This window comes from Sciurus carolinensis, chromosome 1, assembly GCF_902686445.1.
Source record: "Sciurus carolinensis chromosome 1, mSciCar1.2, whole genome shotgun sequence".
Lineage (NCBI taxonomy): Eukaryota > Metazoa > Chordata > Mammalia > Rodentia > Sciuridae > Sciurus > Sciurus carolinensis.
In genome coordinates this window covers 55,581,642-55,600,268 of record NC_062213.1, presented here as the reverse complement: position 1 = coordinate 55,600,268, position 18,627 = coordinate 55,581,642, and the positions used below count along the sequence as shown (strand labels likewise).

Genomic DNA, 18,627 nt, shown 5'->3' with positions numbered 1-18,627 from the left:
AAAAAAAATAGTGTTGCATAGTGTTGATTTGTATAATTTATGTCAAAATAGAATGGGTAGATATTTGGTATGTAGGCTTTTGACTGAGTTATTTTTAAAAATTAGAACATTGTGGTGTGATAAAGGCAGAGAATCTTACACAAATTGGTGGGACCAATATAGAAAATAAGGGACATGGTGACAATAACCTAGGAGATGGTTACAATTAGACATAACCACTTCCCAAAGGGCTTCCAATTGCTTGTTATTTAAACATTAAGCAGTACTTGATTTGCAAATGCTAATTCGCTGCTTCCACAAACACTTCATGGATGTGCTGCCAAATTTTATTCAGTGTTTAAAATTTTTTCTTTCAAGTATTGATACTTTTACTCACATATCTATTAGAACTTGGAACCAGATGAGCTTGCTGACTAGGTACAATAGGGCTAACAAAGTTTAGTGTCAGGCTTACACTAAAAAAAGATTTCTTATTCATGTTCAGAATTTTCTATAAAGAGCATAGGCAAATTAATAAAATTTAATTCAAATAGTCTCAAAGGGGAGACTAATTAACCAACAGGCTTTATAGAAAATTATTCTGTAACTGATTATTACAGGCATTTTTAGTATTCTTAGTTCTTTGTATATTCATGAGCCTTAAATATTTTCATTACCCTTCGCTTAATGTTCTGAGATTTCACACCATACTAATTTATATACAAGATCTAGGTTAAGTAAAACAAGCCCTAGAGGTCCTTGGTTTGATCCCCAGCACTACCAAAAACAACAAAAAAAATCCCTTTTACTTCAGTTTTCCCTCATCAGCCAAAAGCAGAAATTTAGAAATTTACTCATGAATGAATTTGTTTTGATTTATTTATTTTTACAGAAGATTGAGTGTTTGAGTAGGAGAGAAGAATAGCTAATTTAGAGCATGGAGCATTTTGGTATGATGTTGGGGGGCATGAGGAGAGGGGAGGTTTACTATAGTAGAATGGCATTATGCACCTGAGGTACTAAGAAGGGGCTAGGGAGGCTGCTAAGGGTCAGGTGAAAATGAAAAGAAATTTTCTACTCTGCATGCTTCATTCTGTAGTGGTCTTATACTCCGGAATTAATTCTGCAGTGGTCATATACTCCATACTGCCATATTATCCCTGTGAAATGTCGAAGTGTTCTGGAATTCTAATATTTTGTTTCTTCTGGTTGGCTACCCAAGCCTGGAAACAGCACAAAAATTCTTAGATGGACCATGGTTTAGTTTCAGAGAATTGGTATTATTTTGTGTATAGCTTCCTGTGACCAGGATTCAGAAGTAAAGTTAATATTTTTATAAGTTTGCCATACCTATTTTTGGATTAAATGAAGTTTGTTTTTGTTTTGGTACAAGAAATTGAACCCAGAGGTGCTACACCATTGAACTACACCCCTAGTCCTTTTTATTTTATTTGTTTGTTTGTTTTGAGACAGGGTCTTGTGAAATTGCTGAGACTGACTTTGAACTTGGATTCTGCCTCAGCTTCCTGATAAATGGAGTTTTGTGATTAAGAATAAATGATCTAGAATAATATTTCTAAGAATTCTTTTGCAGTTATGTCTTCCTTGTATTCCTGCCTCTCTCTAGGTCCTTTTGGTGTGTTTACATTTTGGTCTGTATTTTTCCATGTTTTCTCTATTCTCATAAAATAGATCCATGGGTGTTGTTATTTTATAGAAATAGCCTTTATTTAATAATGTTTTGTGCACTTAATTTTAGCACTTTAAAAAATTTTAGCACTTAAGTTAAAGGTCAGCCTTTTCAGTCATCCTAACCACCACCCTCCCAACCAGAGATTGAACCCAAAGGTGCCTAACCACTGAGCCACATACTCAGTCAGCCCTTTTTATTTTTTTGAGACAGGACCATTAAGTTGCTTAGAGCCTGGCTAAGTTGCTAAAGCTAGCTTAGAACTTGGAATCCTCCTGCCTCAGCCTTCTGGAGCTGCTGGGATTACAGGCATGTACCACCATGCCCAGCTTCAGTCATCCTTTCTACTAGAAATGTCTTAGCAGTTTTTCTCTTGGGAAAAAAATGATTGATTATTTAGCCAAGTACTACTTATTAGACTGTGCCAAGTACTACATAGGATTGTAGGGATAATGTAGCTGTGCTTGGAGGAAGCTTATCAGCCTAGTCACTAAATGAAGAAAGTCATAAAGTTGTTAAAACTAACATTGGTAGTTCTGCTTTGTCATTTAAGATAAAGTCTCAGGGATAGTGATTTGCCAGAGGACAAATGATTAATAACTGGTACAGACAACATTCTGAAATTAGATCATACTCATATTGTTTTATAATAAACCACACAATTTTAATTGTACAGGAATTTCACCTACAGTGATGCAAAATTGAACACTAGTGAATACCTGTATGATTGATAAGCAAAATTACATAAACGTTTTTAAATTCAGAAATGTTAACTTACCTTGCAGTTTGTAGTTTTATAACCTTAAAGAGATTAAGATTTTTTCAAAGTTGATTAGGAAATTATGTAACAATATTTCTACAATGAAAGCAAGTTTCTTCTGATGGTCTTAACGTTATCACTAGTTACCTTAACTAACTTCATTGACCTAATTTATTTGATTTAATTTTTGCCAAGACTTAAAATTTACCTTTTTAATAGTGTTTGATAGGTGATATGTCCACTGTGTTGTAACTTGAATATTTTGTGTTTTGTCAGAGAGATTGCTGCTTTCCTATCAAGAGATAAAGCAAACTAACTTCATTTCCATAAATGAAAGTTTCTTAAGAAAGTAATTGCTGTTTTGATCTTAATTTTAAATAATTTTCAAGTCATATCTTCAGTTTATATTTGAAAAGAACAATCAGCGAAATCCTGCTCATCCTATCAGATGTGTTCCATTTTTCTTAATAGCAGTGGGTTGCACCATACTATTAACTCCATTCCTTTCAATATTTGGGATGATGAGCACTTGAATCTCAAAATGCATATAATGATTACTCACAAATTGTTTAGTACTTTTTAAAACTTAAGTTGGTAATATTTGTTTTCCCTGCATTGAGGGCTTTAAAATGTAAATAAAATGTAATATTAATGTTTTTCATCCAATTACAGGAGTCAGAAATACCATCAGAGGAGGGGTACTGTGACTTTAATAGTAGGCCAAATGAGAACTCTTATTGCTATCAACTTCTTCGACAACTAGATGAACAGAGAAAGAAAGACATTCTTTGTGATGTCAGCATTGTGGTGAGCGGGAAAATCTTTAAAGCTCATAAGAACATCCTGGTTGCAGGCAGCCGTTTCTTTAAGACTTTATATTGCGTTTCAAACAAAGAAAGCCCTAACCAAAACAATACTACCCATTTAGATATTGCTGCAGTTCAAGGTTTTTCAGTCATCTTGGACTTCTTGTATTCTGGTAACCTGGTGCTCACAAGCCAAAATGCCATTGAAGTGATGACAGTGGCCAGCTACCTTCAAATGAGCGAAGTTGTTCAAACTTGCCGAAATTTCATTAAAGATGCCTTAAATATAAGCATTAAATCAGAAGCTCCAGAGTCTGTAGTTGTGGACTATAATAACAGAAAACCAGTTAATAGAGATGGTCTGTCTTCACGGGATCAAAAAATTGCCAGCTTTTGGGCAACACGGAATCTTACCAATTTGGCAAGTAATATAAAAATTGAAAATGATGGTTGTAATGTCGACGAGGGCCAAATAGAAAACTACCAAATGAATGACAGTAATTGGGTCCAGGATGGTTCTCCTGAATTGGCTGAAAATGAGTCTCAAGGTCAAACGAAAGTATTTATTTGGAATAATATGGGCTCCCAGGGAATTCAAGACACTGGCAAAACAAGGAGGAAAAACCAAACTACAAAGAGATTTATTTATAATATACCACCTAATAATGAAACAAATTTAGAAGATTGCTCAGCGATTCAGCCACCTGTTGCCTATCCAGAAGAAAATAAGACCCTTATCATCAAGGAAGAACCAGGTAAATATTGTGTTTACAAAGATAAATCAATTTTCATTCTAATGGGATATAATTTTGAAGTATATTTTTAATTGAAATTTTATTATAAAAGTTATAATACTCATTGAATGTCTATAATACAATAAGGGAGAAATCACTTAAACATAAACTGTTGACTTATTTTGTCTTTTCTCTAAGCATGTATATGTGTGTTTTTCAAAAGTTGATGTTAATAACTAGGCATTGCATATACAGATGCTCCTTGACTTAAGATGAAGTTATAGCTTCATAAACTAAGAAAAAACTATCAGGTCAAATAAGACAATCTATACACTTAGCCCCCTGAATATCATAGCTTAGCGTAGCCTACGTTAAAAGTGCTCAGAACACAGACTATAATTGGGCAAAGTCATCTAACACAAAGCCTGTTTTGTAATAAGTACTAAGCAAAAAAGAATGGTTATATGGGTACACTTTTACACCATCTAAAAAGTTGGGACTGTGTATAATTAAGCAGTGTGAACTCTGTGTAGTTCTTTGACTTTACTCATCTTAAACTTCTGCTCATTTTACCAGTACTAGAAAAAGGTAGTCTTTTTATATACAATCATTGTATCATTTTGGAAATTTTTTTTTTTTTTTTGGCAGTACCAGGGCCTTGTACATACTAGACAAATGTTCTACCACTAGTCACATATTCCAGTTCTTTTTATTTTCAGGCAGATCTAGCTGAGTAGTTGTCCAAGCAGGTTTCAAACTTGTGATCATTTTACCTCAACCTCCTGAGTAGCTGGGAGTACAGGGTATGTCCCACTATCCATGCCTGGCTCATTCTGGAACATTTGTAAGATTCAGTTAACATGTTTTCTTTTTTGTATTTAAATTCATTTTTTTGTACAAGGGATTGAACCCAGTGGCACTTTACAATTGAGCCACATCCCTAACCCTTTTTATTTTTTGAGACAGGGTCTCCCTAAGTTGCTGAGGCTAGCCTGGAACTTGGATCCTCCTGCCTCAGACTCCCAAACTGCTGGGTTTACAGGTGTGCAACTCTGTGCCTAGATGTATTTAAAATTTTTGTTTTATAGAATTTTAATAATTATGAAATTATTCTAATTTGTTTTTTTGATACCAGGGATTGAACCCAGGGGCACTTAAGGACTGTATCACAACCCCAGCTCTTTTTAATATTTTATTTAGAGGCACAGTGTCTTACTGAGTTGCTTAGGGCCTTGATAAATTGCTGAGGCTAGGTTTGAACTCAAAATCCTCCTGCATGTGAAAATTAGTATGTATATATAGTGAATTGTATTTGCTACTCTTTTTTCCGTGTACTTTATATCAACATTTTAATAATAAGGCATTTTTGTTAAATAAAATATTGAGAATAGATAGATGGGCCCTTAACTGGTACTTTGTTTAGACATAATTATTATTATATAGAAGTCCTTGTTGGAGTTCTTAAATTAGGGCCACATTGATTTTCTGCTGCATGGATTATTCCAGCATGGTGGGACCTTACAGTATTTTAAAATACAAATATGTGTTTATACGTATATTTGAGTCCTTGCAAATATGTGCAGTGCATTTCCTTTAAAGAATAAGCTGTTCTTTGGGGGTAATAGTTGATTGATGGCAAAACTATATGATTGGAGAGATTTAAAGAAAAGCACAAATACTGAATCACAATGCATACTTTCAAAAAGAGCAGAACCACTAGCAATCATGTTACCTAGCTTCTCTTACCATCCTTGTATAGGATTAGGATTAGTTCTGAATTTAGGATTACCTCTATATTTGTTTGTTTGTTTGTTACTGGGAATTAAAGTCAGGAACACCGAACCACATCCATAGCCCTTTTTTATATTTTATTAGAGAACAGGGTCTTGCTAAATTGTTTAGGGCTTCGCCAGATTGCTGAGACTGGCTTTGTTCTTCCTGCCTCAGCTGCCCAAGCTGCTGAGATTACAAACCCTACTTTGCCCAGCACGTCTATCTTAAACTAGTTGTTGTTAGCCTGCCGTGTCTTCTGTTTAATTCTTACCATCTTATAAAAAATAATTTTATTCTTATGTCATTGATAGCACTTTGTATCTGCACTTAAACTCACAAATTTGGTTTTATCAGGAGAGTGCTACATCCAACCATTTGAACTTTCTAGTGCCTCTAAATTGAGTGTTATTCCTTTTAAGTTCTACAGGTGATTCTATTGTGAGTCAAGGTTGACATCTGCTGAGGGCAGTAAAAAGAGCCTAAATTGAGTCAGACATAATGGACTTAAAAGTCAGCTTTGCCACTTACACACTATGTTACCATGACCAACTTAAGTTAAATTGTCCTCTTGACCTCATCCTTTTAAAAATGGCGCTTATTTTATAGGATTATTATGATAATTAAATGACAAATGTAAAAGCACAAGAACTATCATGGTTATATCTCAATCCCTCTTAAAATTGGAAAAGAAGTTGTATGTTTTCCTATGTTGTGTGCTTTGTACCAAATGCTAGGTAGATGGTCTTATAGCCTCAATCTGACTTTTTGTTTGAATACTTATAAAGATTACCTTCTTAAGCAGCCTGTTTGCATATAGGATGACTATGATTAGGAAGTCATTTAAAATTTAGCCAAAATTTGCTTCTCCTTAACTTCTTAATTCTGCCACTTTTCAGTAGTATAATTTGAACCCAACCTCTCATCCCTTTAATCTACCCAATAAACCCTTCAAATGTTAGACATTTAAGAAATTCCTCAAAACTCCTGTTTTCCTAGACCAAGTGCTATTCCTTCCACCTTGTGAATACAGGAAATTGACTTAGGTTTCCAGGCAAGTTATGACCAATATAGAACATAGTGGGCCTATATTTACCACAGTTAATTTCCCAAGGTCATTTCTGCTAATAAAAGTAGAGGCAGGTTTTATATGAAGGACCATCTCACATTAAAACCTTGTAATTAACCAGTGAAGTGGTAGACCCCTGCCTTTAAAAAAATTGGACCCTTTTAACTTTAAAACATTTTTATGAACCCCTACACTGCTTTAAATACGTCCTTTTAAGTGAATTTGAAGTTCTACTGAAAACGTCTGAAAAGTCATAGTGAATTATTCAGTCTACAAACAAAACATGACACAAATGGGTTTGTGGATTCCTTGGGAAGAACTGTGACTTCCTTAGGGCCTTAAGTCTTTTAGTTTGTAAACCATAGGTCTAATAATGGTGTTGTCTTCTTGCTATATATTGTTGAAGCTGCTGTTGGCCTCATCAAGATTAAGATAAGGTGTGCCCGTAGCTACAGGGATCTTATTCAGATGGTATTTTTTAAAATCTTGAAGAAGCTAGTATATGTTTTTTAATTCACTACTGAGGTTCACTTAAGATCATTTCTGATTACAAGACTACCTGAACTCAGGAAGATTAGAGACTTCTGTTTTTATGGGGTTGTGGAATAACTGTCAGGAAATTTAAAATCTGGGTAATCAGGGGGAAAAGAGACGTCATTGGTGAATTCTAATAGTGGAAAGATTTCAAATATTTGTCTTTTATTTCTAACTAGGAAACATTAAATCTTAACCAAATAAAGTAGATAAAAATCTGATCAGATATTAAGTTGTGGAAATATGAAAAATGCCTGAATTGTTTTACCAAGTATATTTATGCAAGTAGTTGTATTTAATCAGAGTAAGTCAGGTGTTAATCCCATTTTTGATCTTGATGCTGACGCTAATCTGTAATTTGATTTTCTAGGTCCTGATTTTTCTATTTATACCAGTCACACAGGAGTTTCCACCTATTGTAAATAATTATACTCTGTTGAGTACAGACACATCTCATTTTGAAATGACAGAACCACATTAGCAAAATATAACTAAATATTAATAAAACAATTTAAAAGAATGCTAGTCCTGGGACATAAAAGTGTGATTGCCCTAGTTAAGTTTTTAGTTGGTTCTAAGACACTAAGCATCCTTTCTCAAAAGGAAAAAGCATAACAGTTTTTCAGGATGGTAGACTTTCTTGGTACTGATTTCTGAAAGGAATTTCTCCAGTGGGGTTTTAGAAAAGACACCAAGTAGGATAGTTTCCTCAAGTGCTTTCTAGTAAGTGCACCAGTAGGTTTATTTACACAGTAATGGATTTTTATCTTGACAGAAGTTGATATGGTTCCATGTAGTAGTTGATTTTTCCCCCCAATGCTGCACAAGTATTCAAACATAAGGCAATTTTACTTGATCAAAAGTTATAGAGCTATTTTAAATCTGAAAGTTCCTTTTTCCTACCTAGATTTCTGATAGGAAGATAATTTTAAGCATTTATAGCTAAGTTGTTGGGGCAAGCCTTGCCTCAGCTTCTTTGAGTCTCTGGTATTACAAGTGTTTTCTACCAGTCCCAGCCAGCATAGGCCATCTGATTTGACACCTTCCACTATCTTGACTGTGCCATACACATTTAGTGTATGAACTGTTTAAAATATATATGGAACTTGACTTTGGTCAAGGAAACTGGTTTAGGCTCTGTTCTGCCACTAAACTAGTCTTGAGTATATCCCAGACAACCTGTGTATTGGGAAAGAAGTAAAACTAATACCTCATGATTCTGAAATCATAGACTCTAAGCTGCTTATTCATTTGGCAACAAAAACTACTTATGTATTTTTAAACTTATTTCTTAAAATGTCAATATTCTTGTTTTATTGCAGACATTTTAATTTTTGATTATAGGATGCTACCCCTGTCCCCATTGGGGTCTTGTATTATCACTTTTATAAAATATGAAAAACTTTGCATTCTCTTTTTACTTGGAGGGTTTCATATAGAGAAGATTTATGGGCCTGATTTCATTTTCTTTCTCTTAGGATAATCCAGATGTTCAGCTAAACCTTTCAGGCATCCTTTTGGTATGAAATAGGTTTTAAAAGATGAGCTACAAGTCAAATGTTAAATTACTTTTCATTGGAAACTTATTGAAAGTTCAAAGACCTGTTGTTCCTTTTTAAAAAGAAAGGTCCAATAGTTATTGGGCTTTAAAGTATTCTAAATAAAAATCTTCAATATTTAGTTTTAAAAGGATGGTGGTGGTAATAGAAATAGTTTGCCATTTTTTTTTTTTTTTCTCTTCCTCTGCTTTTGTTTTGCTTCCTCTTGCTTTCCTTTCCAAACTGCCACTTTGGCACAAGAGAGGGCTGTATTGGTGATTAGAAACCCCAAGGAATAGAGGATGTACAGTCAGATTGAATCTGCAAGCTGAAGAAGACTTATGTGGATCATCTAGCCCCTATAAATGTCAATCCCTGAGAGTTTTTATAAGTTTTGGTTTCTTATAGCTTTAATATAGTATGGTAACCAGATGAAGTTTTTATTCTCAGCTTTACTCTTCAAAAAATAAATCTAATAACTAAATATAAGTTTTCTGAGAAATTCCAAAATATCTTTCTAGATTAGAAGAAGAAATTTGAAAACAAAACTTTTTTTACTTTTTTTTTTTTTTAATTTCAAGAAACTAGGGCCAGATAATGTCAAGATTGAGGAATCTCTGATCTGGACTAATTGACAATAGTGTAGAGGTGGGGTAGAGATATGTCTGGTGCAGCTGAGCATGGTGGGCTGCATGTCTCCTGCAAGCAACGCAGGAGACTGAGGCAGGGGGATTGCAATTTGAGCAACTTGACCCTGTCTCAAAAATAACACAAAAAGCCTGGGGTGCTGGGGATGTAACTCAGTGGTGGAGTGCTTGCATAGCATGTGTGAAGCCCTGGGTTTGATCCACAGCATCACAAAGTAAATAAAGTCAATAAATAAAGGCTGGGGAATGTGGCTTTGAGTAGAGTGCCCCAGGGTTCATTCAGTTCCCATCACGGTGGGCTGTGCGGGGCAGGAAGAGGGACATGGAAGAGAGGAAGAAATGTGGGTGCAGTGTGAAAATGTTAAAGATTTAGAATTATGGCAAAGAGTATAATAGGAGGGCCCTAGCTGCTCAGAAGAGTTGGAGAAAGCTTCATAGAAAAAACATTTAAGATTTGAATCTTGTATTGTATAGGAGTTTGCCAGGAGAAGAAGGGCTTTCATTGGCTGATGGCAAGAGCTTAGAATATGGGGCAAAAGCTTAGAAAGGGGACTGTAGGAGCAACCTTGAGATAGGTTAGGGATACAATGAAATTATCTTTGTATGCCATGGTAATAAATTGTGAATCTGTCTTACAGATTGAGACAGGAATTTTATTTGTGGTACTAAGATTAAATCCAAGACTTCCTGCATGCTAGGAAAGCATTCTACCATTGACCTATATCCCCAGCGCTGATGAAAGGTTTTTAACTAGAGATTTGATCTGTTTATATTTGCATTTAAGATTGAAACATTTGAAGAGAATTGCTCATGAATTTGGGTAATGCAGTGGGAAGACCTGTTAGGGACGATCTGTGGCAGAAACAAGTCTTGAATAGTGCAAAGAAGAAACTCATTGGAACACTTTCTAAGGGCAGTGAGTTTGAGAGTGAAGAACAAGTTTCTAGGGTACTACAGGAACTGTCAAGGGTGATATATATAATATGTATATAAATATCCATTTGCAAATGATGAATGAATTCAGAGAAAACTCTATACCTGTTTATGAATAAATAAGACTTAGTTCTGAATCTCATCTGCAGAGAAGAACACTTGATTTCTGGTGTTTATTTATATAAAAATGTTTACTAGATCACAATGAGACTCTTAAAGAGTTTTTATAAAATGGAGTTTAGTTTTATCTAAAACTTCCATTTCTGATTTCTTCTCATATCATTCTTTTTAATAGTATTTGTGTTCTAAGAAAATCTGGATTAGTTTGCACCTGCGTCATTCTTGGAATATTGAACACTGAGAACCAGAAGCAAATGGTCAGGCAGACCTTCTTTCCATCCCTGTCTTAGTTAATTTAGCACTCAACAGGCAGGTGCTGTACCATTTGCTTCCCAGATTCAGTAGGGTTGCTTGCCCACTCTGGTCCAAGGGATGCCTACTGTGACCACAGCCACCAATATTAACCTCACTTAATAATGGCACTTTGTTTTGTATTGCACTCCATACAGCTACTTACTTAGTATTTTCATTTGCTAATATCACTTCTTGCAGCTTTGTGATGTAGGTAAATATTGTTACTGTTTTCTGTGTGAAGGAAAGTTACATAAATATGTTTTGGAAGACTGAAATTTATATCAGTCTTTTATTCCCCTCTAGTTTTTTTTTTCCACTGCTTGTTAGTCAAATTTTTAAACCCATAAATGTTACACTTTTTTAAAAAATTATATTACATATGTAATTGGAAATATAAAATATGTGAATTCTGAAGAGGAGGTTGAACAAAAACATATGATTATAAGGACAATGATACCCAATTGCTTGACACCCTTAAGAGTTTGGGATGGTTTTATTATTTAACTACAGGGAAAGTACTAAAAGTGAATTCTGTTTTAGCATAGAGTGAAGGTTTATTTTGTTCATTTAAATATCAAGTATCATTAACAAAGCTGGTTTGAATATACTTCTGCATTCTCATTCCCAGGATTGCAAATTACACAGTTTTTTGATTTGATTTGATGCTGTGTTCTAGGCCCCAAGACTGGTACATTCCCTAATAAACCAGAAGACCATGTAATAAAGTTAATTAATGGTAGAGCTCTGCTATCACCTTGTTATTTAACCCCATTCAGCCTTAGTGTTCTCATTAGTAAAGTAGAATATAAAATACTTTTTTTGATAACAGGGATTGAACCCAGGGGCGCTTACCACTGGGCCATAGTCCCAGCCCTTTTTGTGTTTTATTTTGAGACAGGGGTCTTAGGGCCTAGCTAAGTTGCTGAGACTGGCTGTGAACTTGGGATCCTTCTACCCAGCCTCCTGAGTCACTGGGATTACAGGTGTGTGCCACTGTGCCCAGAAGATGAAATATTCTGAATATCATATAGATAGTGAGATTTAAATGAGATACTATATGTAAAGACTGCATTTCTTTCATACTGCTGCATGTAAAAAATATACTTTTGTGTAGTTTTGAGGGGGCTGTTATCTGTCCACTGGGGAAGTACATTCTTCTACTTTGACAAAAATAAAAGAAATACACTCAGCTTGTTTAACTTTGGTCATTTGGATATTAGTTTCTGTACATATATCCACTCCCAGTCCAAAAAACAGCTGGCAACTGGTGAAATTAATGTTTTAATAGAGCTTCAGAAAGATCTTTTACTGTTTCCAAAGGAATATTAGTCTTTTTTTTTCCTAAGTAAGTTTAAACAAAGCGAAGCATTTCTATAGCAGAGTTTTTAATATTCCAAAACCTCAAATATATCAGAGTTTATTTTATAGTCCTATAATTTTGAAGAAAATAGTGATGACTGAGAGATACTGTTAGGCTTCCTAATGAAACTTCTTACTCCCTACGTCAAATGAATCATTGGTTTCCTGACTTCTGACACAGTTGCATTGTCATAACTAATAATAATTTTCTTCCTTCCTTCCTTCCTTCCTTCCTTCCTTCCTTCCTTCCTTCCTTTCTTCCTTTCCTTTCCTTTCCTTTCCTTTCTTTCTCTTTCTTGTGCTGGGAATTGAACCCAGGACCTTGTGCATGTGAGGCAAGCACTCTACCAACTGAGCTATATCCCCAGCCCCAATAATTTTCTTGATGCTTTGACTGGTTTTGATTAAGGTTATAAAGGGGATCTGATATATTGATTCCTAAGTCAGGCATCCTTTTGACAAAAGCTTATTATCAACTTGGAAGAGCTCATCTATTTTGAGATTTGTTTTTGATGTCAAGAACCAAGTAGTTCAAACTATTTCAAAAGATATAATTTGGGGCTGGGGTTGTAGCTCAGTGGTAGAGTGCTTACCTAGCATTTGTGAGATTGAACCCAGGGTCCCTTTAATACCAAGCTACATCACCAGTCCTTTTTATTTTTTATTTTGAGGTAGGGTCTCACTAAGTGTCTGAGGCCTGCCTCAAACTTTCAATCTTCTTGCCTCAGCCTCCTGAGTCACTAGGATTATAGGCATACTCCACCACACCCAGTTATAAAACCCAATTCTTACTGTTTCTCCCTCTTCCCTTTTATAGTCAAATTTCAGAAGATTGTCTATTTTATCTATTAATTGGTCATCTTCTATTCATAACACTGGGCATTCCTTCCATTTGCCCCACTGACCTACCAGAATCAGTCTTAAGATTACTAGTGACTTAAAAGTGAAAATAATATGCATTTTCAGTTTTCATCCTGAATTCTAGGTATCACTGGCAAAGTAGTTTCTCTTTTCCCTGAGAACCTTTTCTCTTCTCTAACTCATTAAAATGCTAAGATTCTTCAATTTGTTTGGTCAGAGTTTCTTTCATGGATTTATCTGTTTGCTTCTCAGTTTTAGTTCCCATCTGTATTCTGACAACTCAAGATTTTTTTTTTTTTTTGGTATGGGGGGTTGAACCCAGGGTGGCTTTTCCACTAAGCCACATCCCCAGCCCGTTTTATTTATTATTTTGAGACAGGATCTGGCTAAGTTGCTGAGGCTGACTTTGAACCTCCAATCCTTCTGTGTCTGTGTCAGGTTTCCTAACCACTGGGATTAGAGGTCTGTGTCACTGGGCTCTGCAGACATTTTTATCTCTATCTTAAGCACCAGATCTATAATTAGTGTCAAGTGATCCTTAGACTTTCCTCCCATTTTTACAGTAAAACTGTTCTCAACTTTATTTATTTATTTATTTCGCAGTACATGAGTTGAGCCAAGGATACCCTACTACTGAGTTACACCCCCAGCCCTTTTGTATTGTTTCGTTTTGAGACATGGTCTAAGTTGCCCAAGCAGTCCTTAAACTTACCTTCCGAACCCTAGGGACTGTGGACATGTGCTGTTCTCGACCTTTAGTAAGCATTAGAATCACTTAGGCTGCTTACACCTAAGATATAGATTGCTGGGCACCACTTCCAAAGTAGTTCTAGAGTGGGGTCTAACAATTTATACTTTAGCCAATTTCTGATGATGCTTAGAGAACCACTTTGTTAGAGAAATAAAATCAGTTCTTTCACAGGTGGGATTCAGTTACAGACAGAGCGAAGCTTACGCCTTTAATCTACCACCCCTATCCCAAACATAATCCATTTTCTAGGTATGTCAGATTTAATATGCTCATAATAAACATTTATATTCTCCTCCCCCTGGTCCACCTCCTGGGTTTCCTTGACTACCATTGGTATATGCTAGAAATTTCCATGGTAAGTGACCCCTCACTCCAATATTCAGTCTGCTGCCAAGCCCAGTCCTACCTCCACAAGTGTCAGATTCATCCACTTTTTTCCTTTGCCACTCTCATCCCTAATCTGGGTTGCTAAAATAACTTTCTTACTGATCTTAATCTCTTTACCTCCTTTAATTCCTAACAAGTCATATCACACACACATTTTTGTTGTTGTTTTTTGTGCCGGGGAATCCAAACCAGGATCTCCTGTGTGCTAGGCAAGCCCTGTACCACTGGGCTATACCCCCAGCCCCTGCAAGGAGTAGTTTTTTAAGGCAAATGAGTTAATTTCCTGTTTTAAAATCCTTCAAAAGGTTTAGATAGCCTGTTAAGGATCTACATTTCTGACTGTCATTTTATACTACTCTTTTTCAATTGTGCAATCCTACTGGCCTGTGCCTCTCAGTATTTCAGAACCGAATTTGTTTGGTGATTTTGGGCTTCTTAACTATACACTAGAACCATTGCTATGTCGTGCTCCATTGTAAGAATATACAGTAATTTATTAACCCACTGTAAATATATTTAAGTATCTATTTAGGTAAGAGGTTTTTTAAATTTTTGTTTTCATTTTTTAATCTTGCATGCAGAGCATCAAGGATGGTTGATACCAAAGATAGATAAATCTTGATTGGGAAGTGTAGGGGAGATTGTTCACAGGTACCATTTTTAAAATGTCTTTAGACACCTAAGTCATTTTACAAAGTAGAGGAGGGTTTGGGACAGTTGGAATGATGCTTGAGTCAGAATCAGGAAACCAAATATTAAACTAAACTAAAAAATTTGAGGTTCACCCTGAAAGCTGTGGTGAGCCCTCAAAAATGTTTAAGACTTGTTTTAGGAACAAGAAATATATTCATTTGTGAAATGAGAAGTGTGAACACTTACCATTTGGAAGAAAGGAGACCAGAAATCCGTTTCACTAGTTGATTAATCAAAGTACTGAAGGTAGTGGAACTGAACAGATTTGCAGGAAGTTTATAGATTTGCAACCAAAAATATTTATCTCATTCTTCCCTTTTGTTCTTTACCCTGCCTCTGCATCCTTTTCATTATATTAAGATTAGCTCATGGGGCTGGAGTTGTGGCTCAGTGGTAGAGCTCTTGCCTAGCTTGGGTAGGTCCCTGTGTTTGATCCTCAGCACCACATAAAGATAAAATAAAGGTATTGTGTCCACCTACAACTAAAACAAAATATTTTTTTTAAAAAAGATTAGCTCTTAAGAATTACCTCTTCTGAAATCATTATCTACTATTCTAGCTTTAATTTGCCCTTTCCACTTTTGAACCAATAAAGAAACAACAATAATCTCTTGTTTTTTTGTACTTCTTAGTATGAGCCAGTAGCAGGTATCTCTTGGGTATCAGGCACTATAATAATAATAAATAAGAAATTGTGGTGTATATATATATATATATATACACACAATGGAATATTACTCAGCTATAAAGAATAATGAAATTATGGCATTTGCAGGCAAATGGGTGAAATTGGACAATATCATGCTAAGTGAGCTAAGCCAATCTCAAAAAACCAAAGGACGAATGATCTCGCTGATAAGTGGATGATGACACATAATGGGGGGTGAAAGGGGGGCAAGAATGGAGGAAGGAGGGACTGTATAGACGGAAAAGAGGGGTGGGAGGGATGAGGGGGGAGGAAAAAATAACAGAATGAATCAAACCTCATTACCCTATATGAATGTATGATTACGCAAATGGTATGCTGTTACTCCATGTACAAACAGAAACAACATGTATCCCATTTGTTTAAGATAAAAATAAATTTAAAAGATAATAATAATAATTGGCTTGCATTATCCAATTAAATTCCTATGTCAAGTTTTTTATTTAAAAAATTTTTTAGATGTTGATAGACCTTTATTAAAATTCATTTATTTATATGCAGTGCTGAGAATCAAAGGCAGTGTCTCACACATGCTAGGCAAGCGCTGTACCACTGAGCCACAAACCCAGCCCCCCCATATCAAACTTATGATCAGTGGATTTAAATGAGGAAACTGAGGCAGATGGTCAGATAGAAAATAGCAGGATTGGCACCTAATTCACCTTGACTCTAAAGCTCATTCCTAACCAGTATTCTGTACTTAACTGTTTTCAGTGTGTACATGTTCTTGTGGTTGAAAACCATGTCTGAATCTCAGATTATCAGTTCATAAATTATTTAGATATATGCTATCTCCTCGTTCTTAAAACAAGTAATATTTAATTAAATTTAGTACATCTAACATAATTTCTGACTTTAGTTTTCTAAGTACTTTAAGTCAAAAATATCAGGTACATGTTAACAACATTTGTTGAACAAGTAATTTTGAGAGAGTGTGTTTAGAAAGAAAGCAGCAAGAAGTGCACAGTTCTGGTTGTCCTGGAACTTAACTTTGTTTGTTCTGATTTGTCTTCTGTGCCTTCTAGTGTTCAGTACATAGTATATAACCAATATGCCAATGATCCTTTTTATTTAGTTGTCTGCATAATCCTAAGAAAGTGGTGTTTTGGGTAGTGGCTGTCGTGTGACTTGTCAGTAAATTATTTTACTTGTAATTTTCAGATTTGGATGGTGCTCTACTCTCAGGGCCAGATGGCGATAGGAATATGAATGCAAATTTATTGGCTGAAGCCTGTTCTGGTCAAGATGGAGGTGATGCTGGTAGGTACAGTTAAATTTTTAGCAAGAGTGCATTTAGAAGAATTTGGAAGTGTTTATATTCATGTTTACTGAGGCCTACTATAATTTCTTTCCTTTAAGTATTAAATAACTTTCAATCTGTGATAGTTTTGCTTGTGACTGTGGAAATTTATTTGGTAAATACAAATTGATGTTTCTGGTTTTGTTTGGAGGACTCATTTAGAGTTTTTAAAACTTTCAAATATCAAAGGTATTTAATAGAACACATGGCTTCCTACTAGTGGATAGATGGAATGGTAATTACCAGACTTGTTCACAAATGTGTTTTAATTTATTTTGATGCAAAATAATAGTATGATTGTTGGTGTTTATAGAAAATGTTGGTTAATTTTAAATAGTAATATTTGTACTGGGTAAACTTGGGAACCTTGATGCATACAAAGATGCTATGAGTAAAATACAGTAAAAGGAAAAGGGCTTCTTTATTCGAGAATGTTAAGCTAATAGAAAAATAATGGAATTAGAAAAATACCTGTTTTTCAACCCCCATAAGAAATAATTTAAGATCATCAGTGGGATGTTAAGCCACTGTTAACAGGCTTGTCCCACTATGATTGGGTGAAAGGTTGTTGGGGAACAGCATATTCACATCATCTCAAACTCATCCCACAGATTTCTTCTAATTACAAAGGGGAAGAGCTATCTTTAAAGAGATCTGGGGAACATTAATAATAACCAACTGTTCAAACTTAGTATCATTAACAATAGAACAAACAAATTAAGCGCCAGCTGATGCATTGCACTAGCTGTCATACAACATTACCTATGTAATATTCTTGAAATGTATTTAATGAATATAATTGTGAAGGAAAAAATGAGAAAAATGTAAGTAAATTCAGCTACATTGCAGGTGGTCCACGCTCTATAATGCTATGAAATACAAGCTGAAGAACCACTAGATTAAAGGAAACAAGCTAAATACAGTATGTGTCTTGGTTAGATAAGGGTCAAATAGGACTTAAAGGGGACATTTTGGGAACAGTTGGAAATGTGGGATATGTGGTGTATGTTAACAATATTCAATCAGTTTTAAATTTCTTGGATGTGCTATGGTTTTGTAGGGGAATATTCTAAGTATAATCCTGTATTTAGGCCTAAAGTATATTTTCATGAGCCTTTTCACCACCCTGTGACCAAAAGACCTGAAAAGAACAATTTTAGAGGAGGAAAAGTTTATTTGGGGCTCACGGTCTCAGTTGGTAGATTGTCAACTTCATTTTTTGAGGTCTGAGGTGAGGCAGAACGTCATGGTGGAAGTGTGTGTTGGAGGAAAGCAGCTGGGAGCCCAGCACCAGGAAGCAGAGACTTCTCTCAACAAAGACAAAATATATACCCCAAAGGAACACCCCAGTATCCCACCTCTTCCACCACACCCTGTCTGCCTGCATTTACCACCCATTTAGTCTGTAACAGGGAATTAATGCACTGGTTAGGTTAAAACTCTCATAACCCAGTCGTTTCACCTCTAAACTTTCTTGCGTTATCTCACGTGACCCTTTAGGGAACACCTCTTATCTGAACCATAACAAAGTAAGTGCAGATTTTAAATATGTATAAAAATGCCTGTGTATACACACAGAGAACACAGCAAAGTTAACATTGAAGAAAGATAAAGGGTTATGGATGTTTAATTATTCAATTTCTCTGTCTTTGGAATCCTTTTCAAAGTTGATGGGAAGGAGAGGCCATCTAGGGGA

The 18,627-nt window shown here is 35.4% G+C and overlaps 1 protein-coding gene across 2 annotated transcripts in view; it reads left to right on the top strand.

Annotated features, from left to right (window-relative positions):
* The window catches only part of Zbtb10 (zinc finger and BTB domain containing 10), a 36,930-nt gene that overhangs the window by 9,737 nt on the left and 8,566 nt on the right, over positions 1-18,627 (top strand). For both annotated transcript variants that reach the window (XM_047556712.1, XM_047556702.1), the window contains exons 3-4: positions 3,102-3,990; positions 16,793-16,891. In XM_047556712.1, coding sequence (XP_047412668.1) covers positions 3,102-3,990; positions 16,793-16,891 — 988 coding nt within the window. The remainder of the gene's footprint in view (positions 1-3,101; positions 3,991-16,792; positions 16,892-18,627) is intronic.